Here is a 25,752-nt window from a genome sequence, read left to right as displayed (position 1 = left end):
TAAAAATGGCTATTCTTAGGAGCAGTGGTGCAGAAGGCCGCACTCAAAGTAACATCACCTCTGAAAGGACAGTCGTCTGTCCCAAGAGTGCCACTTTCTAGGGGCAGCGTGGCCACTCCCAACTGACTCCCTTTTACTGATCTTTGCAATGCGTGTCAGCACATTGCTATCACTGTGCAGCCCTTATTAGACCGTGAACGACAAGATTTCCCGAGTGATTGTCTGTGAGCCGTTGATCAATAATTAGACATTTTTCTTCGATAACGATAGTGCCCTTTAAACTCTGAAGTTCGGAAGCGGCACAAAATGTGATTCTAACACAGAGTAGACTCCCTCACGCTTAAATTTCTCTAGTTAAGTTTCTGGCCCAAATCTGACTCTAGCGACAACGCTGTTAAAAAAAAAAAAAAATTTCCCAAGTGGTCATCGAAACGACTCCCCTCCTTCTGGACTACGAATCCCATCGTGCATCGCTCCCACCTCCCCCCCCCACCTCGCGGGGGGCGGAGCCGAAGGCGGGGCGGCCACGGCGACGGCCGGTGCATTCTGGGTGCTGTAGTCTGGAGCCCCGGCTGCCGCCAGGACAGCCCACGTGGTGCTGGTGGCGGCTGCTCTGGGCAGCGGATACCGCGCTAGGTTCACGCGCCCCCTCGGGGAGCGAGGCTCGGCTGGAGCGGTGCGCGGCGCGGGCGGCGGGGAAGGCCGAACGGCCCGGATCTGCGCGACGTTTTTGCGACAGCGCGGCCGCGTTCCGCGAGTCCCCGCCCTCCGCTCTCTGAGGAGGTGCCGGCTGTTGTGCGGCGCTGCCTTTCTGTCTGAGTGGACGGGAGAGCGAGCGAGGGAGCGAGCGTGAGCGTGTGTGAGCGCGGCTAGGCGCGAGCCTCCGAGGGAGAGCCCGCCGCGCCGTCGCCCGCCGCGGGGGCCGAGCGCACGGCCGGAGCGCAGGAGCCGGAGCCCCGGAGCCCGCGGGGACAAGGGCAGCGACCGCACTCCCCACCCCCAGCCCCGGTCCTTTGCCCTCCTGCGCCCCCGGGTTCCTCGGCGTGTGTCCCCCCCACCCCACCCCGGCCGGCCCCCGCCCCGCCGCCCCGCTGGATGTCCCCGGCGCCCTCGCGGGGCCTCCTTTTGCTCCTGCCGCCGCGGCCGGGCCGGCGCTGCGGCCGCCGGGTGTAGAGCGGGCGGCTTCCCGGGGGCCGCGGCTGCCGGAGCCTCCCGGAGGGCCCCCGCCCCCGCGCCGCGGCGCCGCGACCCCAGCTCCCCGGCCCCGCCGGCCGTGACAATGGACTATGACTTTAAAGTGAAGCTGAGCAGCGAGCGGGAGCGGGTCGAGGACCTGTTTGAATACGAGGGCTGCAAAGTTGGCCGAGGCACTTACGGTCACGTCTACAAAGCCAAGCGGAAGGATGGGTGAGTGTCGGCGGAGCAGGTGGGCAGCCTCCCGCGGGCCGGGCTCCTGGAGGACATGGTGCCCGAAGGGGGCCGAGCCTGCGCGAGACCCCCACCCCCACCCCGCGAGCCGCTCCAGTGGTCTCCGGGCGCCGCTCGTCGGGAGGAGGAGCGTCTGATCCACGGGCTCTGTACTTTTCAAGGGCTTTGGTGCCAGATTTCTTTAAATGTTCCTTTAAAATGTCAGCTTAAATGATCTTGGAGGGAGGGGTCGATTTATTAGGGGACCCTTTACCCGCCTGCGGACTGACATGCATCAGCCCGGAAGGGAACCTGGGATCCTTTCCCTGGCACAGGTTGGTGATGCATTTAAGACCCCATTTGGGTTTTATTTGTGGGGAAGAAAGCAGCAAGTCCGTGTGGTTCTGAAGAGTTCCTCCCGGTGATCGATCACCTGCGGCAGAAACGTAGCAGTTGCTGTTTAGCTATCATTAGCTGCGAGTTTTCCTAGAACAATGAGGATTTGGTGCAGGGTGGGTGGTGGGGAAAAAGGCGAGTGACTAATAGGGGTGTCTTATTCAGAGCCCCCCACCCCCAGTTTAGCAGTTGGCAAGGAACTTTAAATAGTCTCTTTGCTTTAAATGTTCTTACCTAGAAATAATTAAGTCTGTGGCTGGTAATGGTCCCAGTTTAGTTTCCTAAACCGGCAAGTGAACTGTTCATTTTTCCTTTGTCAGTAGATGAATGTCTTGTAATGTTGACAAAAGAGAAGACATTTCTTAGTTGAGAAATATAATCTGTTAACTCCTAGTTTTCCTCTTGTAAAAACGGATGTTGTCTTTCCCACCTTTGACACTATAGGAAAAGGCTGGAAAGGACGTCAAAGCTTATATAATCTTTAGATTTTATTATAAACAAAGTAGGTTTACTTGAACATCACTCTTAGTTTGGTTAAGCTGCAGTTTAACGTTTAAAATAATTGCTTTTTTCAACAGATTAGATGGGAGGATATGTTCAGAACGGTGTTAGTGCTTAAAAAAATGAAACCATTCGTAAAGCTGAAGTTACCTGGGTTGGGGGGAAGCCATATTTATAAATACTTCAGTATTCTCGATATTGGAAAAGGAAGGAGCTATGTAGTCAATGTTTTTCTTAGATTTACTGGGGTATCTTTCTAAAATACCTTAAAATGGACTCTAAGGAAGAAGATAGTAATTCTAATTAGTTTGGAATATAAGTTTCAGTGCTTGTATGCAGCAATAAAGCAGTACTGGTATCTGCAAAGATAGGGAGTTGAAAACTTGATCCTGTAGGTGCTGCATGTATTCAAAAGTACTTTTTAGTGGAATGGATAGTTGGGTGACATTTGAGAAATCACTGTCTGGAGATACTGCTGACTCTTGTTTAATTATGTTTCTCATTGAAGTATTACTCTGTAATAAAGTACATATTTAAAAAATTATCCTTGTTAACTTCCTATACAATGTTTTTAAGAGCCTTATACTCTCTCCCTGTCCCCCAGTATTATGTAATTTGGGGCATGTTCATAAAATGCCCGATCCCATGAGGTTAGACATTGTAGTACATTTGACCAGTCTGTCATCTGTTCTATAAAATTCTGGTGACCTTAAATTCTTTTTGATCTCTCTGAAAAAAAGTTCTATTTTCATAAATTACTATTTTAATAAAACATCTAAATTTTATTAACTTTGAACATTTTATTAAAAACTGTAATGTTGTTTACTGGCAGGAGGTACTTTTGACCACATTTCATGTCTTCTGGTCAAGTTTTCATTTAGGATAACTTTAGGAGATTTAAATTTAATATGTACAATTTAAAAATAGATGGATGTAGGTATATGAACATTTCTTTATTAATGATAGCCAGGTAGCATTGCATTTGTAAACATTAACTTTTTGTTTATAATTCCTCGGGCTTGTTTTTCAGTAGCCATTAATGATTTTGTTCATAGGAAAAACTTTTTTAAAAAATGGATCAAATGTCAAGAGAGTTTTAAAATTACTTTCAACAGTTTCTGTGCTCCAAAGGGAATATTTTTCGGTTTGGCTTCTTATAACCTCACTCTGGTAAAATGCAGTATTATATTTATGAAGCTTTTTTGATCTTATGTCAGTGAAATGTAATTTAATGCATTTTAGTCCAGGTAAAATAAAATTTGTGGCTATTTAATCTTTTATAAAAAGATGATCAGATAGTTTGGTTCTAGTATTGATTTATTTTCAAATGAAATTATATATTCTGCAGCTGAGATTTCAGAGAACTCTAGGATCCTAGACAGTAACACCTTCAAAGAGAGTACTCAGATTTAAATAAAATGAAATAAATTTTGTTTTGATGTCAGTTCATTTCAGTCACTCAGTTGTGTCCGACTTTTAGACGCCATGGACTGCAGCACCCCAGGCTTTCCTGTCTTTCAGTATCTCCCAGAGTTTGCTCAAACTCATGTCCATCGAGTTGGTGATGCCATCTCATCTCTTGTGTCCCCTTTGTCATTTGACTATTAAAATGAACATATGTAAATGTATCTTTAATGTTGTCCAGTGAGCATCCTAGACATGATTAATTCGTAAAGGAATTTATATGAGAGGAGTTAGCTTCTTAAATTATTGTTTTAGGAAATAAACAATTTGGTCAGATCTTTGGTTTTAAGTAGTAGTAACACTCTCCTGCCAGTATACTAAGTATACCAAGGCATTTTAAGGAATGTGGGGAAGGGGGAGTCCTTTGAAGCATGATTACATGCAGGGAAAAGGGACCTATACTGTTAATTTCAGGTTCTAGTAGAGTTAAAACATAAATGTACAATAAATCTTGGGAATAATTTGCTCTCACTGTCACCATAAATGAGATTGAGAGCATCCTTTGTGCCTTAACACCAAAAGGGTAGTCAGTGGAAAACAAGGGGATTCTTTTTCTTTCTGAGTCAATTGCTTTTCCTTTTTTGCAGAATTTAGGCAACCAAACCTGTCTTGTTCAAAGGAATAGAAAAGTGTGAGAACCAGAAAACAATTTTTGTGTTTAAATTCTAAGTTCTCATTATTGGCACTGGGCATTGTAGAATTTAAAAATTAATTTGGGATAAGAGTTTGACCTCCAAAAAAGAAAAGCAAAAAGAATTTCTTGAATAGGGTTCTTAGTCTTCTGTACTCTTTGTTCAAAAGAACAAAAACTGGGCTTGGGATTTGGGGGTTGGATAATTGGGGGTGTGTGTGTGTGAGAGAGAGAGAGAGAGAGAGAGAGAAAGGTAGAAGAGAGGAGGGAAATACACAGAAAGCATTTGTTGGGGCACTTTTGTAGACAGCACAGAGATTAGTAGGCAGAAATAGTAACAGTAATAGCTAAATTACTGAGTGAATCTTAGGACCTGGGCAAAGCCTTGACAGCCATCATCTGTTGAATCCTCATAGGTACCACACCAGTCAGTTGTGTTTTTTCAGTTTTACAGTTGAGGAAATGGAGGTTTAAAAGGTGAAACAAATTTGTCCATGATTACATAACTAATTAAATATCAGAGCTGGAATTGGGGGGTTACAAGCAATCTCTTACTCCAGACCCATGCTTTTATCCATCATGCTTTGTATTAAGATAAATATAAGCATAGTCATGAGGATTTGGTGTTTTAGGGAGTCATTCAGAAAACGTGAGTGCCTTATTCCTGGGCTAGTCTTTTTAGTTAACTTATACTTTCTTAGTATGTTTCTGAACAATCTTAGTTTTTTCTAATGCTGCAAAAGTAAGTATATAACTATGTGGGTGTTTCTGTTTATTGTGTGTGTGTGTGTGTGTGTGTGTGTGTTAGGATGAACTGTTAAGTTGGGGAGACTGGAGAATTGAGTATGAGTTCAGACTCTGCCTCTGATCACCAGTGTGACCCTGGGCAAGTCATTTGTCCTTGTAGACCTTTGTTTCTTTATTTCTAAGATTACAGGGTTTCAGTTGATAATTTTTTGGGACTTCCTAGTACTGTAATTTGAAGAAGTAAAAATCATGACTAGAAAATACTTTTGCAAGATCAGGTAAACAACTACTAAGACAAAAATTTTACCTTAAGCAGTAATATACTTCCATGTTTCTTAGTCTCATGCTTTAATGTGGATTCTCATCAACCGCCAATGAGAAGACAGGTAACTTCCAAAGACTTGTCAGCTCCCACACCTAGCATGTCTTTTATCCCACTGTAGCATCCCCTCCGTTTACCTGTGAAGGTGCCAGGTTCATGTGGCTCCCCCACTATTGTGCACCACTCACTTGGTGGCTAGCATGAGAGACTTCTCTGATCTGCACTGATGCTGTGAGTCGGCTTTAATTCCTTAACTGTGATCAGAACTTGGTTGGAACCCTGTCTTCCCCTGAAGGATTCTGATAGTTTTCTTCTGAATATCGCTGAACCCAGTATCTAGCTTGAATTTGATATAAGTATTTCTTTAGATGTCAGATGTGGCAAATCCAGCATGTAATAATCCCTGTTACTGGGGATTTTGCATGTCCGGTAAGGAATATTCCTTGTAACATTTAAAACCTGTGATGGAAAGGGACAGGCAGAACATTCATTGTGCGTTTCTTACCTGCTGGCCGTTGAACTTACCTGTTTTAGATACTCAGTGAATTCAGATCCACAGGTTAGGCCTCTCTGAGGTGTCATTCTTAAATCCGATTTTCTTAGTAGCAAGACTGGCAAATTAATTCATTTTGGATTTGTTTGTTTTACAGTTTCTTCTAACATTGAAAGAAGTCCATCCCCTCATTCATTCAGCAAATATTTACTGGATCCTTCTATCTGCCAAGCACTGTCCAAGGTATTGACAGTGCAAAGATGAATAAAGTACTCCATTATTTGAGAAGATACCTGCTGAGGAAACAAACATGTAAATAAGCTGTAGTAATTGAATAAGCACTATAATAATCAATACCAGGTGCTCTTGGGACACAGATGTGGGGCTCCCAGCTTCTCTGCTTTCAGGGAAGCCCCTCACAGAGGGCAGCACTCTGTTGACCATGAGAGGAAAGGGAAGGTCTCCTCAGAAAGGACATTTCAGGAGGACAAAAGAGTGCTTTCTGTTGTGCTCTTACAGACCCCAGCACAGGCTGTGGGTTTGGATTCTTTCTTCCCATGCCTTCCCTCCCTGTACCTGCCTGTTGCCAGCGTCTTCAAGCTCCTGCTGCGTGCGTAGTGCTCCACACATGCGCTGCAGATGTTCCCTTGTCTGCACTGAACCTGATGAGGCCCCCGATTCAGCACAGGGATAACTTTATCAGCACGGAGGTGGCACAGTGGCAAATAACCCCGCCTGGCTTGGGAAGATCCCCTGGAGCAGGAAATGGCCACCCACGCCAGTATTCATGCATGAAAAAAACCCCATGGACAGAGGGGCCTGGCGGGCTACAGTCCACGTGGTTGCAAAGAGTCGGACATGACTGAGCACCTAAGCGCGCATGCACACAGAGCACATTCATTGTCTCTGAGGCAGTTTGCCACCTTAAGAACATTGGTGCATCAGAGCACAAGCTGCCTCTGAAGTCCAGGTGTCTGGTTTAGGAGTAGCGCTCACGTGTGAACTGCCACGGCAGGACAGCCTTTGGCTTATGACTCCCAATAGTAGATGATCTTCCTCTGGCCTCACTTCTGTTAGGAGTAGGGAGCCAGAATTTTCTAGCTGCTGAGATGGTGGTGGCAGCAGTTCGGAGGGGGACTTCCTCTTGCTGGGACTCTCGGTGGTGTAAAGAGGTGGTAGGGAGGGGGCTTCCAGCATACTGAATATCAGCCAGGAAAACAGAAATAATGATATATTATTATAAGTTATTGTTGGTCATTTGCAAACTTACCTGCTTTTTCAAAAATTTGTCCTCTTGGCAACTGTGTCCAGAATTATGATTTACAAACACTTGAAATAACCATATGTAAGGGAACTGTATATGCCAAATCAGTGTTGATAAATATATATTTTTTCCCCTGTGGCTAGTGTCATTTTTCTTGTCATGTCTTACATTGTTGAATGAATCCTTGTTGTCTGGGTTTTTTTTTTTTTTTAATGCTTTTTCTGTTCTTAGCTGCTGCTAGAGAATGGAAATCCTACTGTCCTTAGCTCCTTCAGAGCAGTTTGTATATCCTTTCCTTCACAGCAGCTTAAGTAGGCCTTGGCCATCTCTTTGAAACTACTGTGATATTTTTTGTCTTTAAATATCTCTTGTCACCCCAAGGCAGTTCTTGAAGTTGTCACTGAAAAGTGACTTTCACTCGTTATTTTGATCTTAATATTTAAAGACCCTTTAGTATAATTTCCTCAAGATTCTTTAGTGTAGTGATTGTCAAAGTCACAAATCCAGCCCCTGCTGTAGTAAGCTACTTTTACTGATAGAGTTATGTCATGTCGTTCAGGTGTGTCATCGCAGAACAAATGCCCGTTTTTAAAACAGATATATCACATACCATAAAATTCACCCTTTCAAAGTGTGCAGCCCACTGGCTTTTAGTCTGTTCACAAAGCTGTGCCATTATCACTGCTATCTATGCCGGAACATTTTTCTCCGGTCAGAAGGAACTCCACATCGGTTAGTAGTCGCTCCACAGTTCCCCTTATTCCCAGGCCCTGGCAACCGCTCACCTACTTCTTTTTTCCATGGAGTTGCCTATTCTGAACATTCCATGTAAATGAAAGCACACAGTATGTGGCCATTTGTGTCTTTTACTTAGCATAGTGTTTTCAGTATTCATCTGTGTTGTGCATGCATCAGTATTTCATTCCTTTTTGTGGTTGAAAACTATTGCCTTGTATGGATAGTCCATGTTTTGTGTATCCGTTTATTACTTGGTGGACATCTGGATTGTTTCTGCTTCTTGGCTGTTTTGAATAATGCTGCTGTGAAACTTCATGTGTGAATTATTGTGTAGATACCTGTTGTGGGTTCTCTTAGGCATATACCCAGAGTCATATGGTAACTGTTTAGCTTTTTGAGAAACTGCCAAATGTTTGAAAGCAGCTGAGAATCACTTTGAGTCTGTCTACCTTGACTTTGGTTTAGAACCAGGATTTGTCCTTTGTCCGCAAGCCCTGGACACCTTAATTTCCAGGACACTTTGTCCCCAGGACATTGTTGACACACTAGTCTATATCATAGTGATTCTGAAATTCAGATTAATGCAACTGCTCCTCATCCATTAAATCAGACTGCCCTTCTGAACTTATTCTCAGGCAGCACCTGTTGCTGGGCATTTTTTTCCCTCAGCTGAAATCGGTTCTGACATCGGTTCAGAAATCCTAACTACTTTTTCTTAAAGTACAACTCCAATAATCCTCTCTTCACTCATCACCACACAACACATAGTTAGCTTTTCATAGATTATTCTGTAACTACTTCACTGTGTATGTGATTACTGTTTATATGTCCTTTGGGTCTTTTCTGGTGAATGTTCATGGGTTGGATAGTATAAATTTCCTCTAGAGCAGTAATTGTGTTCCCCTTACTTCCTGGCATATTGCCAAATGTTGACAGGTATTTTAATATTTTTTTATTTTTGGTGTACCTAAAATTGATATCTGAGAATTTTCCTTTTAAAATTGCTAAACTTAAAAACTTGAGCATATTTTGAAATAAAAAAGTAGTGTCTTGTGAAAATACCCACAGAAGCTAAGTTTGATGGGCTGGCTAAATTAATACCAGGAACAGACTTGAACAAAACCAAAGGCCAGATGCAAGCTTTGTTAATTGAAAAAAGGTATTTGAAAAATTGAGCCACTACAAAAAATAAAGTATTTTCTAAAGTATACCTTGCCAATGCATCAGTTTAAATGGGGATCAAACCTTTATTTTTAAACTTAAGGAAAATATAATTAGTCTCAACCAAAGTTGGCATTTAATTTTATTTAAGCTCTGTGATTGTTTCATATTTGAAATTTTCTTTTGTTATGTGAATAAATTATGCAGTTTAACAGGTGCTCAACATAACTCAAGTTACTCATCTTTCCAGACAAGCTCTTTAAAATGTATAACTTTATTATAACCCATGAGTTCTAGTAAACAGTCATCCTAAGGAGAGGAATTCCTCACATCAGGATGCCTGCTGTGAGTGTTTCGATACACCTGAATTTTATAGGTTGTCTAGAGAACTAAGGGATTTAAAAAAAACCCAAACTTGTCAAACAGTGGTATCATAGTTTATATTAAACAAGTCAGTATTTTGGGGAAAAGAGGAGGTAGGTATTGAAAAATTATTTTTATGTGGCTTGTTTTAAGGAAAGCCAATAAATCTCATGAAAATTTTAAGCTCATGTAGGATAAACACATTTGTTTGGAGCTTTTTCACTTTATGAAAGAAGTCCTTTAAGTAAGGGATCTATCCTAACAAACTTATCCTGGGACTCAGTTTGCAAAAAATTTCAATTTATACACAGTTCCCAAGAAAGTGTTAAGCACACAGTAAGGAGTACTTACGTTTGTTTTCTACTGTTGACTTAACATTAAAGGTTCTTTTAAATGTAAAATTAAATCATTTAAATATTTGACATTCCATTATAGTTTCTCTTTAGCTGTAATGGGGGGAAGGCAAATTTGTGTATTTATAGTTTATTTGGTAGCTATTCACTGAACGCCTGTAATATGCCAGGTTCCAGGTTCTGTGCCAGGTATGGGTGATTCAGCAGTGGACAGGCCACAGTTGTAAGTCTTTAGGGAACTTAAAGACTTTGAGGGGCACAAGCAAGTAAACAGTTACTTGTAGTAAGTGGGATAGGGCTGTGGTGGAGAAAACAATGAATGAAATCTCCTATGACCTTATATTTTTTCATTCGAGAGTATTATGCATCTTTCCATGTCTGTGAGTATAGCTCTAAATCCTTAGTTTTAATTATTGTGGGCATCACATTATTTTGATATACACACAGATTTATATGTAAATATGTATCCAGTTAACCAGTTCTCTAGTGATAGATGAAATTTAAGTAGTCTCTAAATTTTGGCCATTGCAGTGAGCAAAGAAGCTCCTAGAAAATATGACTACAGTTCTTCAATATAATATCAAGTTCTTGCAGTGGAATTTTAGGGTCAAAGATTGTATTCTTTCAACAGGTATATTTCTGTTATAAGATTACATTATAAAATTAATAAGCTCTCAGGATAAATAATCAAGCAGAATGTAAGGCTATGCGGGAAGACAGCAGTCCCCCTCTTTAGGGACAGTCGTTGTCAGCCTCCTGTGTGTGTGCAAGTGGAAGCAGGTGGATGTCTGGGTCGACTTTAAAATTTAATACTTCATTCATTTTAAGCAGATAGTACATGCATATGTAAAAAAGGTAAGTTTACTGAGGAAGTGAAAACTTAAGTCCTCTCATCTCTTTCTCCTCCAGTCACCCATTTCTTCTTGCAGAGCTGTCCACTTAGATGTGTTTCTTGTGTATGCAGTCCAGCTTGTGGACACAAACATCTTTGGACTTGGTTTATGGTATTATTTTTTATGTGTAACTCTTATTTTTATGAAGTCACATTTATCAGTGGCTGCTGGGTTACATGTAGAAATTAGAAAGGTCTGTATGTCGTCATCTTTAAACACAAATTCTTTGATGGCGTATACGTATGTTTTGTTCCTTGCTTTTCTCAGTTTTTATGTTCTGAAGATGGCTACAGTCCATGGGGTCACACAGAGTTGGTCGTGACTGAGCGATTGAGCATGCACACAACAGCCATAATCAGTTCACTTCAGCAGCTTGTCATTCTGTTTTATGAACATACTGTATTAGTGATACACAGATCCAATTGAAGACGTTTAGATTGTTTTCTTTTCTTTGCTTTTTAATGCTCTTAAACAGTACTGCAGTAAATGTCCTTTATATCAGTCTTTGCATACAGCATTCTCTCAGGTGGAGATAGAACTGCCCAGGTCCCCAGAGCCTTCCCCATAGGGAGGTTTGCTGTGGAGGATACCACTGGCAAGGAGCGAAGTGTGCATGAAGCAAGGGAAGCTCCCTCCTGGCTTCTCTCAACTGTTTTAGAGACTGATCAGCGTGCCAAGCACAAGTGATACATGACCCCAGCACATCACTGGTAGACTGCTGCAGTGCAGGTCAGTTTCCCAGGAGTATCTCTTTAACAGGCCTGGGCTTCAGGCTCTTCTGAGATCCAGTCTTATGTCCTCAAGAAAGTTTGCACCAATTACACTGTCATCCAAACTCCCAAAACAAAACTTAATCTGGAAGGAAGAAATGGGAATAAATACAATAATAACATGTTTGAATCATGGGGGTTAAATGCATTGTAGAGTCAGAATTGTTTCGATTGTTCTTTTGGAAACTTTGCTGTAGGTTTTCTTTGGCTGCATAGTCCTGGGTATTTTAGATTGCTGGTTGTCATAAAGAAATTAAGACTTGTGGACATTTAAAATTACAGTCACTATGAAGTTCACATGTTATTTTATGTTCACATTCATGAGATTTCTCTGTTGCGGCTGAACACTGCTGCTGACCTCTCTTCCTGTCCCATGTGCCTGGAGCTCTTGATGTAGTGTCTCCCTCCAGCCACCTGTTCAGCCCTGACTGCGTGTACTCCTCTGTTGCTCAAATGATCTTTCTCTCTGTTTCCTGTTGCTTGACTTTGGTCATCTTTTCATTCCCTGACCAGCACTGACCCAGTCTTTTCCTTTTCACCCCTTTTGGCTTGCTTTTTTTCTGTTTTGTACTGATGATTTTGACTTTGACCTTGTTCTTTGTTCCTTGTCCCCTGTCTCAGTCGTATTCCCCTCTGGGCTTGCCTCTGTGGACAGAAAGCTTAACCCTCTTCTGTTGCCAGTGGAATTGCTTAACTTTGTGTATTCAGCAGTGGTAATTGTTTATGTCGGTAGGCAGGCAGCTGATTATAAGATAGTTCTGATGTGTTTTACGAATTTGGAAGAGAGTTTTTTTAAAAGTCTTAAGCTCAGCTAAACGTGTTCTTCATGTACATAATTTCTGCTCAACAGAAGTCGGAAAGTACTTACTTTTTATTTATTTATTTATTTTTTATTAGTTGGAGGCTAATTACTTCACAACATTTCAGTGGGTTTTGTCATACATTGATGTGAATCAGCCATGGATTTACATGTATTCCCCATCCCGATCCCCCCTCCCACCTCCCTCTCCACCCGATTCCTCTGGGTCTTCCCAGTGCACCAGGCCCGAGCACTTGTCTCATGCATCCTACCTGGGCTGGTGATCTGTTTCACCATAGATAGTATACATGCTGTTCTTTTGAAACATCCCACCCTCACCTTCTCCCACAGAGTTCAAAAGTCCCACTAGTCCAGCAATCCCACTTCTGGGCATACACACTGAGTACTTACTTCTTATAGGCAGATAAGAAGCTGAAAAAGTATGCAAACATTTCATCTTTTTATCTGAAAACCTATTTTAGTACGGATGCGTCCCGCACTTCTTGAGAGTTTAAACCAGATACCCTGGAACCGAAAGTTACTATTGTCCTGTTTTTAGCCAAGACTAGCTAACCTCCTCAGAGCCTTGACTTGTGCTTGGACGTGCATACTTGAAAACCATAAAGAAGCCTGTCAGAGTAGCATACACATCTCCTACTTCACCTGTTGCTCTTCTGCACTTTGTTTTTTTGAAGGGATGGAACCATTAGGTTCTGAAAGATGATTCAACCTGATGTTAACTTTAAATGCTTGAAGTTTTCAATGCAAGCCAGAAATACTAATCAACCTTACCACTTTTTAACCTTTATTTGACTTGGATCATGTAGCATTTGCTCTATTTCCATTGCACTTTGTAAAACTGAACTCACCAAATTTAAGTATGCTTGCTGATTTTCAAATCAGAATGCAGCACAATTATGTTTTTCCTTGGTGAAATTCTGTACTATGATTATCCCTGAAATGTTTTGGAATGTAAGATAACATTTGTTAAAATAGTGACTCATTTTTAAGTGTTTTAAAAAGTACTTTTGAGTTAGTTGCAGTGTATTAAGTAGAGAAATTCAATACTAGTTGTCTTCATGCAGAAAATATTAGTGAAACCTATCAAGAAGTTATACATTTTTATACATTCATAAAGCTTTCTAATAGCTTTATTGAGGTATAATTCGCATACCGTCCAGCTCACCTGTTTTAAGTGTAAAGTTCACTGTTCTTAGTATATTCACAGAGTTGTGTGGTTGTCACCACAATCTAATTTAAAATATTTTCATCCCCCCAAAAGAAACCCTGCACCCATTAGCAGTCGTTCCACTTACCCTCCAACCCTCCAGCCTTAGGCAACCGCTAATCTGCTTTCTGTCTGGATTTGCCTGTTCTGGACATTTCATTGAAATGAAATCATACAATATGTGGTTTTTTGTGACTGGCTTCTTTCACTTAATGTAATGTTTTTAAGGCCCATCCATGATTTAGCATGTATCACATTTTGTCTGTCATTCATCAGTTGTTGGATAGTTGGGTTGTTTCCACTTTTTGGTTATTATGAGTAAGGCAGCTATGAACATTGGTGTGCATCTGAGTCCCTTCTTTCAGTTCCTTGGATATACATGCGCCTAGGATATACATACAAATGTGGAATTTGGATATACACTTAGGAGTGGAATTTCTGGATCATATGGTATGTGTATGCTGGCCTTGTGAGTAACCACCAGACTGTGTCCTCAGTGGCCACCATTTTACATTCCCACTAGCAACCCACAAGGGTTCCAGTTTCTCTACATCTTTGTTAACACTTTCTTCCCACCCCAACCTTTTTTTTTAATATAGCTATCCTTATGGGTAAGAACACTTAACTAATTTTTATTCTCATAGCAGTATTAGATATGAGATTGACATGCAGTATACCAGCTGGATCAATTCATTTAATCTTTCTGAGCACTGTGGATTTCTTGTCTATAAAAACAGATTCATCCCACAGAGATCCTTTGTATAGTAGATGATAAAGCATGTAAAGAAAGTTTTCAGGCTCTCATAGGGCCATGTAAATTATACATATTTTAATGTATTTATTAAATTAATCTCACTGGTTCTATTGTTTGTGGTTCCACTATTTCTCCAGTGCCCAATTATGCTAATTTGTATTTTTCAGGAAGAATTTGTGATGTTTATTAGTAGGCAGTTTTCCTAAATATGTCTTTTTGCAGATAGTAACTTACAATGCGTCTGCCTATGATGTCATGGTTGTGTTTCTGAGAAATCTCTTAGAAAAATCTCTAATGAAAACAGCTCTTTCACTGGGGTATGGGTGCTAGAGGGCTTTTGTTGGACTTGGCTATGATATAACTATTTTTGTAGTTGTGTTCTAAGAGGAATGCATCTGTTGACTAAGCAGGACAGAAATAAACTTTGCTTCCTTACCATTTAGTCTACTCAGAAGGTTGCGGTTCCCCAACCTTTGTCCCTGTTTGAGCAGTCTTGCTACCATTGCCAGTGGTAAAAGAATAAAAGAATGGTAGCAGTCTTGCTACCATTGCCAGTGGTAAAAGAATAAAAGAATGCTTGGGTAAACAAAACAATTCCATTCCAGAAGAACACCCAGACAGTCAAACAATGCATCTGTGTGTGCATATTCTTTGCATGCAACTATTATATTTCCTGTTTACTCTGTGCTGATTCCAGTTTGCATCGTAATAATGCCTTTGTGTAGAGACTTTTCCCCCCTAATTAATTGGTGATGTTATAATCATGTTGTGTTGTAAAAACTCATGCTATAAGAGACTTGCCTGTATTTGCCAGTACAGGGTAGATAGTAAGTACTATAAATATTTGTTGATTTCAGGTGACCAGACGACCCATTCTATAGATTGAGACATTTGTCATTGCTCTAACTCAGTGCAGTGTTGATGCCCAGCTCAGTAAACGGTGCTTATTGATAGGATCTGGTTGTACCAATACATTTGTTGTTGTTGAAAGTGTGTGAGTGGGTTCCAGAGAATTGCAGGGGTAGTTATCTCTAGAAAAACACATGTGTCGAGGAGTTGAGCAGATGAAACAGTAGTCCCCCCCTTATCCAGATGGGATACGCTCCAAGCTTCCTGGCAGACGCCCGAAACCTTGGATAGTAGCGTATTTCCTGTGTTCTCTCATATACTAAATGTACACAGCATGGTACACTGGACAGAGAAGTGATCCTCATCCTTGGCGAGATGCAAGATTTCATCATGCTGCTCAGGACGGCATGCAGTTTAAAACTTACGAATTGTTTATTTTCCGTTTAGTATTTTCAGACTGTGGTTGACCACAAAAAGGGGGTCTGGAAAGGGGGGACTACTCTGTTCACTGTATCATTAGACCGTGTGTTGACAACAAAGTGGAAAATGTAATCCTACCATTGTACAAAATCACGAGACCTTTTTGCTTTTGACAAGCATCGTCGTGTGGTAGGAAGACAAGAACTAGAGTAGCTCTGGAGAAAGGCAAATATGATAAAATGATTGGAGAAGAGTACCATAGTATATAAACTGAAAGGATTTGGGTCTTTCAACTTGGAAATTGAAGGGATAGATTTGAAGTATAGTCAGCCCTGGGCACAGAGTGGAAGGTCAGGGGCATTGTTTCTAGGACCCTTTGGATGTAAAAAATTGAGGATACTTGTTTCCTTTTTGGGACTTCCATGATGGGAAGTGGTTAAAACTCCATGCTTCTGCTGCGGAGGCTGAGGGTTTAATCTCTGGTTGGGGAACTGAGATCAATCACATGCCACTTGGTGTGGTGAAGATTTTAAATAAATAAATAGAATGATGTAGTGTTCACACATACATGAACTATGCATATCGTCCCATATACTTTATTTTTTAATTGGAATATAATTGCTTTACAATGTTGTATTCATTTTTACTGTACAACAGGGTAAATCAGCTATGTGTATGCACATATCCCCTCCCTCTCGGGCCTCCCTCCCGCCCCCCTTCCCACCCTCTAGGTCATCACAGAGCATTGAGCTGAGCTCCCTGTGGTATGAAGCTGCTTCCCTCCACCTATTTTACACATTATAGTATATATATGTTAATGCTACTTCCAATCCATCCCACCCCCTCCTTTCCGATTTGTGTCCACAAGTCTGTTCTCTACATCTGCACCTCTATTCCTGCCCTATAGGTTCATGAGAACCATTTTTCTAGATTCCGTATATATGCATTAATATACAATATTTGTTTTTCTCTTTTGACTTACTTTACTCCGTATGACAGAATATAGGTTCATCCATATCACTATAAATGACCCAAGTTTGTTCCTTTTCATGGCTGAGTAATATTCCATTGTATATATGTACCGTATCTTCTTTATCCATTTATCTGTTGATGAACATTTAGGTTGCTTCTATGTCCTGGCTAAACAGTGCTGCAGTGAACATTGGGGTGCATGTATCTTTTTGAATTATTATTTTCTCCAGGTATATGCCCAGGATTAAGATTGCTAACTCATATGGTAGCTCTATTTTTAATTTTGGGGGAACTTCCTTGCTCTTCTCCATTGTGGCTATACCAACTTACATTCCCACCAGCAGTGCAGAGGGCTCCCTTTTCTCCCCACCCTGTCCAGCATTTTTTGTTTGTGGATTTTTTGATGATAGCCCTTCTTTCCTGAAGTTGATTGTGCCTTTTCTCTTGATTTCCAACCACTCAGAATGTTAACTTGTTAAATCATAGTTTTTACACACAGTTAAATTTTTTTTACCTCTTCACTATATTTTAGTTTTGCATAATTAAAAGATTGTAGATCTGTGAATGCTACAAATCTTGAAAGTTCAAGTAGTCTTTTGTTTTTAAGGTATCACCTATTTTCTTGGTTGTTCATAGAATATGTAACAACAGCTTGAGTCATTATTGAACAACACTTACCATATAAAGGATAATCTGTCATAGCTATGTAAACTATAAAATAACCACGGTGCATTTTTTCTTCATGAAGCACCTGTATCATTGCTCTCATAGCTGTTTAAGTTAAAACAATACTATGGCCAGTCAGTAACTTAACAACACTAAAAAATTATTTTCTTCTTCCTCTTCCTCTGCATATATGTAGACACATGTATTTTGGGATGTATATATGTCTATCTCAAGTATGTGAAAGTTTTTATCTGTGTAGGTGTACATGTATATATATGTGCATGTATTTACATATGCATTTTAAATATATTTACAGTAATGTGATCAGATATTACTAAATGTGGGGCTTTCCATCAAAGTAAACAACCAACCCATGTTTCTTAAATCGTCTTCCCAGTGTCATTTTTTTGAACACAGCTCTGTGAAGAATAAAGTTATAATCATGGCATCTTGACTTCAAGAACTATATTTTGGCACTGGTAATTTATAATCATTCTTTTTCTCCTTAATATTCGAGCTAGAAGAAATGAGCAACACTGAAAAGAGAAATTAATGTGTAATCCTTTCCTCCCTAATGACTGGTCTTTCCTGCTATTTTGCATATCTGCCCATTTATTTCTGCTTGGCCCCAAAGATTTTCTTCTTAAAAGTAGCATCACATCAGGCATGTGAATATACCTGAACATTTAAAAATATTCACACACACACACAAAATTCATGTGTTGTACTCCAAGTATACATTTAGTGGTATCTGATCCTTTTACTGTAATCTTGTAACTAAACAGACAGAAAGGACCAGGAGTTTCTTTCTAGTCTCCAAGCTTAGAAATACTTTTTAAACTTTACGTATTTTTTTTTCCAAACAAGATAAAGATGCATTTGAAGTATGAGAGCTAACAAACTGAGCTTGAATCGCTCACAATAATGCAGAGGAGAGAGATTCATAGCTAAGTTTACAAGAATCTTTGTAACTTCCTGGAGCTTGGCATCTGGAGCTGCCGAGAAACATGGAAGTAACTCCTATTGGGTCTGTCTTGTTCACTGGTATATCTTAGGAACCATAACAGTGCCAAGCACAGGAACGCCCCCCCCCCCCCCCCCAAATCAAGAGTTAGTAGTTGTAATAATCTTTTAAATAAACTAATGTAATTAACCAAAAAGTTGCAGATTTCATTTGTCAGAATGACTGAAAGAGCCAACATGTTAACCTGAAAAGGAATTTTAAGCAAAATGTAGCATGGCTAGCTAGAATGTGTTCTCTGAGAGCTGACCTGATTTAAATGAAAGGGACTGTTGTTTCAGTTTGCTTTAATGCATTGTAACTTCGTGTAAGATAATTGGGTATCCTGTATGATACAGGCCGCAGGAATGCACCAGTACTAGAGTTTATTGGTCTGCTGCAGCAAGGGCGGGCGCACACCTGGCTCCCAGAGCAGGGGGGTCTTCCTAGGTGAGTGTGGGTGGAATGATTCTAAGGAAGAACTGAGGAGGAGACCACCTATGGGCTGGATCCTGTCGTGGGGTGGGTCGTTTGGTAATTGGGTGCTTCAGTATTCTGCTCAAAGCAGGAGGAGTGAAGCAGAGCTGGGTCCTCATCAGTCAGAGCAGTCATCGCTCAGAAAAGGGCCGTTTTAGTCCTTTTGCCATTCTGTTGTAGCCTTGGGCAAAACTCCATTTCCTGCTTGCCTTTTCTACTGGCCTTGCCACTAATTTCTGAGGGATATCAGAATTTGATTATCAGTGGGGTTTATTTTCACTTTCTCAGGCCTTATTTTTGGCCAGATTCAGCCCTGGAGGACATTGTTCTATGAAATCCAGCTCTCTGTGCTGGGATTCTGCTGACCAGGAGACTGTTCGGACAGCCTCAGCTACTGTTAACTGAAGTCAGTATTTCATGAATACTTCTTGTTGTAAGGTTAGTTATTGAGCCCTCTGAAGTAAAGGTGGCTGTGTACTAGATGACTCTGGAGATGACATCTGAGCTCTAGCACACTGGCAAATGCTGAGAGATTATTAACCACTTGTAATCCAAGCACCAAGGTCCCAAGTGTGGTTTTGGCGTAGACAAACTATCTTAGGTTTGACATCACAGGGGCTGTTTGTCTTGTTTACTGTTTTTAGTTGGCTCTTTGAGAGAATTGCTTAGTACTTGAGTGTCCAAGAACTAGAGTGAGCTGACTTGCACCTAAAAGAATGGCTACAATTTCAACAGTTGGCCTGTTTGCAAATTTTAGTGAACTTCTGAGCAAATTGTAGCCAGGCATAAGACTCATGCAAGGAGTGACTCGGGGTGCAAAGAGCAATATTATGGGTATCATTGTTAGAAACAAGTGTCTGTTAACAATTCAGAAGTTTAAAGCAGCAGAGAGGATGGGAAAGAACTGAAAAAGAGCATGCAGATTAAAGCCTGACAGTCTTTGGTTCTAACTATTTAGATTTTGTTCTGAAATTCCTGAGTGTGGAAGCTGTCTCTCTCAGGCCGCTTGATCCAAAGGTCTCAGGTAGAAGTTTCTCATTCTGAGATTGTCTTCTGGATGATTCTTAGGAATCCTCAATTTGGGTCTCTAGCTTGACAGTCTTCCAGTAATTTGAGGAAGTGGTCTGTCATTGTTATTGAGAGCTGTGGATCCAAGGAGTTTTACTGCAGAACATGGCAAGGCCATTTCCATGGGAGCACAAGTGCCGTCTTTCCCTAGTGTTGCTTCAGAAATAGCCAAATACCTAATCTGAGAGCATGTAGAGCTGGTTAAGTATCTGGCAAGGGAAGATCGTTGTTTACGTCAGTGATAAGGTTGAACAGCTCTGGAAAATTATTACATTAACTAGAATTATTACATCACGCAATTTCTTTTTTTGTGATGGAGATAATTAAGATATAGTCTCTTAGCAACTTTGAAGTTTATAGTACACTGTGCTGTGCATAGATCTCCAGGATTTTTTTTATCTTCGGGTTGCAAGTTTTATCCTTAAACAATACCTGCCCAGTCCCTGAGCCCCTGGTAACCAGTCTTCTGCTTTCTCTATTTACAGGAAACTGCACATGTAAGTGATATTATCTGTCTGATTTATCTCACCTAGCATAGGGTCTTCAAAATCCACACATGATCCGAGTTATCACAAGTGGCAGGATTTCCTTCTTTCTCGCGGCTGAATAACATTGATCCTTTTTAGGTGGCCCCATTACCCATCTTCACTGGATACTTGTAAAATCTGCCACTTGTCTCCACTTTTCTGAAATACCTATATATTGTGTCTTGATGTGGGTGGGCTTTCATTCATTTGTGATGGGAACTCATTGAACGCTTGCAGTGTTACAAATCCTGTCCTTCAGTTGCTGGAGTTTTCTTGAATTACTTTGTAAGTTTTCTGCCTCTCTTGTGTTCTTTTTTTTCTGAAACTCCTAATTATTTGGATTCCCTGGACTGGTTCTCTGATTTCTCTTGTTTTTCTTTCACATTTCTCTGTGTTTGACTGCTGCTTCTTAGGCTCTCTCCTCAGTTTATCTTTTGCCTAGCCAGCTCTGCTTCCAGAGGGATCTTGTCCTCTCAGGTCTCAGCTTTGAGGATTTGACTCCGAAAATCCAGTTGGTGCTCAGCTTTCTATCAGCTTCTTCACTTTTTTTGGATCCTTGTCATCTGTTACTGTTTGTCCACTTTCGTTCTAGTTTCCATATTTCTATGCCATCTTCTCTCCCATTTTTCTTCTTTACACGTTTGTGCCTTTTCCATATTCTTAGTAGGCTGTAGGAGGGGAGTCAAGTTTGATATGTGTTCAGTACTCTGTTTTACCAAAACACTGCTCATTTTTGTAAGCACTCCTTTGCAGCCATTAACTTACCCGCCCCCCCATCTGTTAAAGGCAAGTGTTCATCATGGCTGTACCCTCTTTATGGTCATGTCACATGACACACTTTCTCTAGCTTTGTTTGCATATCTTTAAATGTAATAATGTTCTCTTGTCATCCTCATTTGTTTTGTACACTCCTTGAGGTGAGGCACACATACTCTGCATCCCTTGGAGGCAGCTGACGTGAAAGTCCTGCTCCCACCCCTCCTCTGCAAGCAGGTGGACCTCAGGGCTGGCCGCGTGTTTCCATGACTTTACACAGCTGCTGCTCATCTTTGTTCTTCTCTGAGCAGCCAGACCCTGCCTGTACTCAGTATTTTTGTTCATGCTGTTCCCCCTTCCTGGGGTGTCTCATGTAACTACTCATTTCTTTCCCCAACCCCTCTTTCCTTTCCTGACAAGCTTCTTTAGTCTTGAGACCTTCTGCTTAAGTATACTCTTGTAGAAGCTTTCCTTCAACCCTTCTAGGTATAGCTGAACATCCCCTGTGTTTATAGTACTTTATATAGAACCCTGTACTGCAGTTATTATTGATAGTCTGACTACTATGACTAGATTGTGACTCTTTCCTCTCTAATGTGCCTTTGTGGTTAAAGAAGTGTGCTCCACACATCACCAAGTACTGTTATATTATGACGGTAATTAGGTGAGTTTTAAGAGATGGTTGCCTTTTTGATAATTACACATCTTTTAAGTTTTTTTTTTTTAAGTATTCTCCCATTTACCTTTCTTTTTGATAACTTTTTGAAAAGATAAAACATGTAACTACTTGGGGTGAGGGAGAGAACTGATTGCAGATTCAAATTTTTTTAGTTCAGTTTGAAGAAATTTTCACAAGGCGGTTTTTAAAGAAGATAAAGTCCAGAGGTGGTTGTTAAGGGGGTGAATGAGTTAGTCTTTGGTTTTTTTCCTTCCCCACTGCTCAATCTCTCCACAGAGGGCTCTAGTTTAGGAAGTCATCCTCAGCAGTAGATATAACAACCTGTTACACTCCTGGGTTGACCATCTGTTTAAATTAGTACCTTGCACATGAACTATCTAATCCCTGGTGGATTTATTCTGATCCCAATTTCATTTTGGTTTTGTGTCACTCTCTTTAATGTCCCCTTTAAGTTTTCAGACATCATTCCGACTTGGTGACCATTTAAGTATTCTTAATGTATTTTTAATATAATGTGTGCTTTGCTGGAAAGTACTTGTAGATGTGATTGTCATAAAACAAATCTCTTCAGAAAAATAATGTCATTGAGATTTGTTTTTGCAACTAAAAATAAAGTGTAAATATGTTATATAAGCAAAGATAAAGTCAAGCAAACTTAATAACTTAAAATAATAAAGTGTTAAATAAAATTAATTGATTTTCTAAGGAGTTACCCTTTTGTTCAGTCAAATCTTCAGTCTTTTCAGAACTCCAGCTCTATCACCCTGCCCTTGCTTTTAGTATTTGACCTAATTTCCAACATCAGAAAAATATGAAAGCCATCAGAATGAGAACTCCCTGGCTTTTGCCTCTGAACCCACCCCTCTGCACCTGTATCCTCCTTGGTCTTCCTGTTAGTGATACGATGGAGCATTTGATCTTGCTTGCAATCTAGTCCCCCCCCCCCGCCGCCCCCACTCCCAGCATTTCAGTCTCTGCTTTTCTCGTTTTCCCCTCTTGTTTCCTTTTCTCTGGGCTCTTCCTCTCAGCACTTAACATACTCGAGTCTCTTACATCTTGAAAAATTTTAGTCTTGTGTACTACTCCAGCTGCTGCTTTATTTTATCACCTTCAAAGAATCACCTACGTCTTAGTTGACTTAATGCCCAAGTCATTGCTCAGCCTTCTGCAGTGTAGACTCTGCTGCTGCGTCACTGCAGCTATTTTTGCCTAGTCCAGCATCCCTCGGTGACTTCATCATTGCTAAATTCAGTGGACGCTGCTCAGTCCTCACCTTACTAGGCTTCTCTGCAGCTTTGGGTACTGTTTACTATTCTGCCTTTTTCTGAAATTCTTTTTCTTGCCATTCCTAGTCTTTGATCTCCCCTCATGTGTTGTCCTGACTTGGTTGATGGTATGTATACTCTAATATCTTCAGCTTTCTCTTTGGACGGGTCTGTTCAGCTTGCCACTCCCACGTAGGTGTCTCACAGGCATCAGACTCAGCCTGCACACAGCGGAGCGCTCATCTTCCTGTTTCCTCTGACCTCCTGTGAATGATGCTGTTAGCCTGTTCCCTGAGGCAGGAGTCATCATCTGTGACGACTCCTCCTTTCTCACCCCCAGGATTCTATCCTGTGGGCTGCGGTGCTGCCTCAGGTGGCTCCAGCCGTCTCTTCTGCAGCAGCCAGCATCACCTCTCACCAGAGTCATTCTGACACTGTTGACTTAACTGATCTCTCAGCCTCCTGTCCTTACCACCCCCACCCCCACCACACACACCTCCCTAGCATTCAAAAAAGAGAGGCAAAGATATTTTCCCCAAAGGAGGATTGCTATTCTCCTGTTTAAAAATCTTGAATGGAGTGTCTCCTCTTGTTCTTGGAATAAAAAGACTTGTATGATCTGGTTCCTAATTATATCCCCAGCTTCATCTTCAGTTATTGAATGTGACTATTTTTCAAGTGCTTTTCCCTCCCTTCAGGTGGTACGGCACACTGTGTTTCCCTCTTAACACACACACACAGCACAGTTCTCAGAGTGTGGTCTGGGAAGCCCTAGGTGTCCCCAGAATCCTTTCAGAGGATCGGCAGGGTCAACACTATTTTCATAATAGTGCTGTATTCTTTGCTTTTCTTCACTCTGATTCTCATGAATGTACAGTGGCTTTTTCTCAAAGGTGACATGTCAGGTGATGATGCCGTTGCTCTCTGGTGGCTAGTGGATATGTGCTTTTGTAGGCTTTGTTTTTAACAGTTCCCATTTTTAAATTCTAAGAGGGTTAATACTGATAGAACCTCTTCAGGGTCTTCAGTGACACCCAAGAGAGAAAAAGGGTCCCAAGGCCAGAAGGTCTGAGGGCTGTCTTTCAGGCCTTGGTTAGTTGGGATTTCCTCTGAGGAGACTTGGCTTGGGTCTCCACAGCGTGACTTTTGGGTCACCTCTGCAGGTTGTGCCTTAGCACATATCCTGTGGTGGGTCGGTTAGTTACCTCTCACTGCCGGTACACACAGAAAGCTCCACCATGGAGGTGGAACCCCAGTCAATCCCCAGTTCTGGAGACAGTGAGTGCTCAGCAAACATAAGCTGAGTGAATCTTTTTGAAGGTATTTGGGGATATGAACTATAACATGTTTTAAATCATAATCATTTTGTACTTTATGAGAGATGCATTCATTTCTTAACTATTTTGACCCCTTAATATCTGAGTGGGTTTTAAGAAAGCAAGTTTTACTTTATATGCGTTGTGTACATGTGCACACATGTACACACACACACAGGGAAGCGTATACATATTAGAGCAGAAAGAACCTTACTTGTTGGCAGTCAGGAGCTTCATTTTGGAATCTTCTTTCTCTTCTGCGCAAATAAGCATAGAGCCTTGGACAGGTCTTTTTATTCGGTTGAATATAACTTTCTTCATCAAATAATGTGATTGTGCTGGATTATCTAAAAAGTTTTTCCCATGTGAAATTATGTGATTATATATGAAGAGTGTCAAAGTGTATGTGATTCGTATTTCTTTATATAAATTAAAATGCATGTATATTTAGATTTATTTATATATTAAAATCACTTTGTTTTCACAGGAAAGATGATAAAGACTATGCTTTAAAACAGATAGAAGGAACCGGGATCTCTATGTCGGCATGTAGAGAAATAGCAGTAAGTGAAGCTCTTTTTTATCATCATTATTATCAATTGACTTATGCGTGTCAATTATATAGGTCTCTGAATTGTATTTGTCACAAACACATTAATTGAAAGTTGAGAAGTATTTTTCGTGTCGTCCTTGGGCAGGGGCCATGCTAATCTTCTCTGTATTGTTCCAATTTTAGTATATGTGCTGCCAAAGCGAGCACGAGAAGTATTTTTCATATCAACTATTTAAATTTATGTTTTCCAAAAAATGTCAGTAAATAGATAAAGGTCCAGTTATTCTTATTTCATTTTGTGTAATAAAAGTATTTATTATATGTTAATTCATATAGAATTCATGTTTCTATTTTAATAAGATGAAATTATTGCCATTACTTATGAACTTAAAATGAGATTATTTGATTTTCATTGTTTCTGTCTGTTCATTTGCGTATGTAAAATTATATACCCCCCTTTTTGGAAGCATATCCTTGCCATATGGTAATTGAAATCTCATTTTGATTCCGAAGGAAAATATTCTTCATGTTAATGCATTACCAAATAATTATTCATACATTTAAAGTGAGATTTTACTTCAGTTTTTACTATTGGGAAACTATGGGTCCAGACTTATCTTTTCAGTCTCTAGTCAGAATATTCTAAAATATGTATTATAATAGTCTTTACTTTTATTGCTTTCAGCCCTCTTTCTACAGATGTAGGCTGTTAACAGCCTGGAGGTATTAATTTAAATAATTTTACTCAATTTAACAGCTTCTATACCATTGGGTTTTCAACTAATAGTCAATTATTTTGTATCATATTGACAACAACTAGACCAAGTAAAAGTATAGAAACTTAGAAAAATCAAGAACCCTGGCCTTAAGTGTTTACACACTGATGAGGAAGGAGACTCATAACTTATAGGAACAATGTA

General features: G+C 40.5%; 1 protein-coding gene and 1 non-coding gene across 5 annotated transcripts in view; one reads left to right on the top strand and one right to left on the bottom strand.

Annotated features, from left to right (window-relative positions):
- The first annotated feature begins 1,237 nt into the window (after positions 1-1,237).
- CDK8 (cyclin dependent kinase 8) overlaps positions 1,238-25,752 on the top strand; it is a 72,180-nt gene continuing 47,665 nt past the window's right edge. For 2 of the 4 annotated variants that reach the window (XM_061133834.1, XM_061133835.1), the window contains exons 1-2: positions 1,238-1,407; positions 24,767-24,842. In XM_061133834.1, the coding sequence (XP_060989817.1) occupies positions 1,280-1,407; positions 24,767-24,842 (204 nt within the window). In that variant the 5' untranslated portion in view covers positions 1,238-1,279. The remainder of the gene's footprint in view (positions 1,408-24,766; positions 24,843-25,752) is intronic. The other 2 variants (XM_061133833.1, XM_061133832.1) reach the window with 2 other exon arrangements.
- LOC133049798 (U6 spliceosomal RNA) lies at positions 24,933-25,039 on the bottom strand. Its single transcript, XR_009691477.1, has one exon. It is a non-coding gene; the product is annotated as a U6 spliceosomal RNA (small nuclear RNA).

The sequence above is a fragment of the Dama dama genome, chromosome 30 (assembly GCF_033118175.1).
Source record: "Dama dama isolate Ldn47 chromosome 30, ASM3311817v1, whole genome shotgun sequence".
NCBI classification, from domain to species: domain Eukaryota; kingdom Metazoa; phylum Chordata; class Mammalia; order Artiodactyla; family Cervidae; genus Dama; species Dama dama.
Note: the sequence above shows the minus strand (reverse complement) of the source record. Positions and strands in the feature narration are given on the sequence as shown.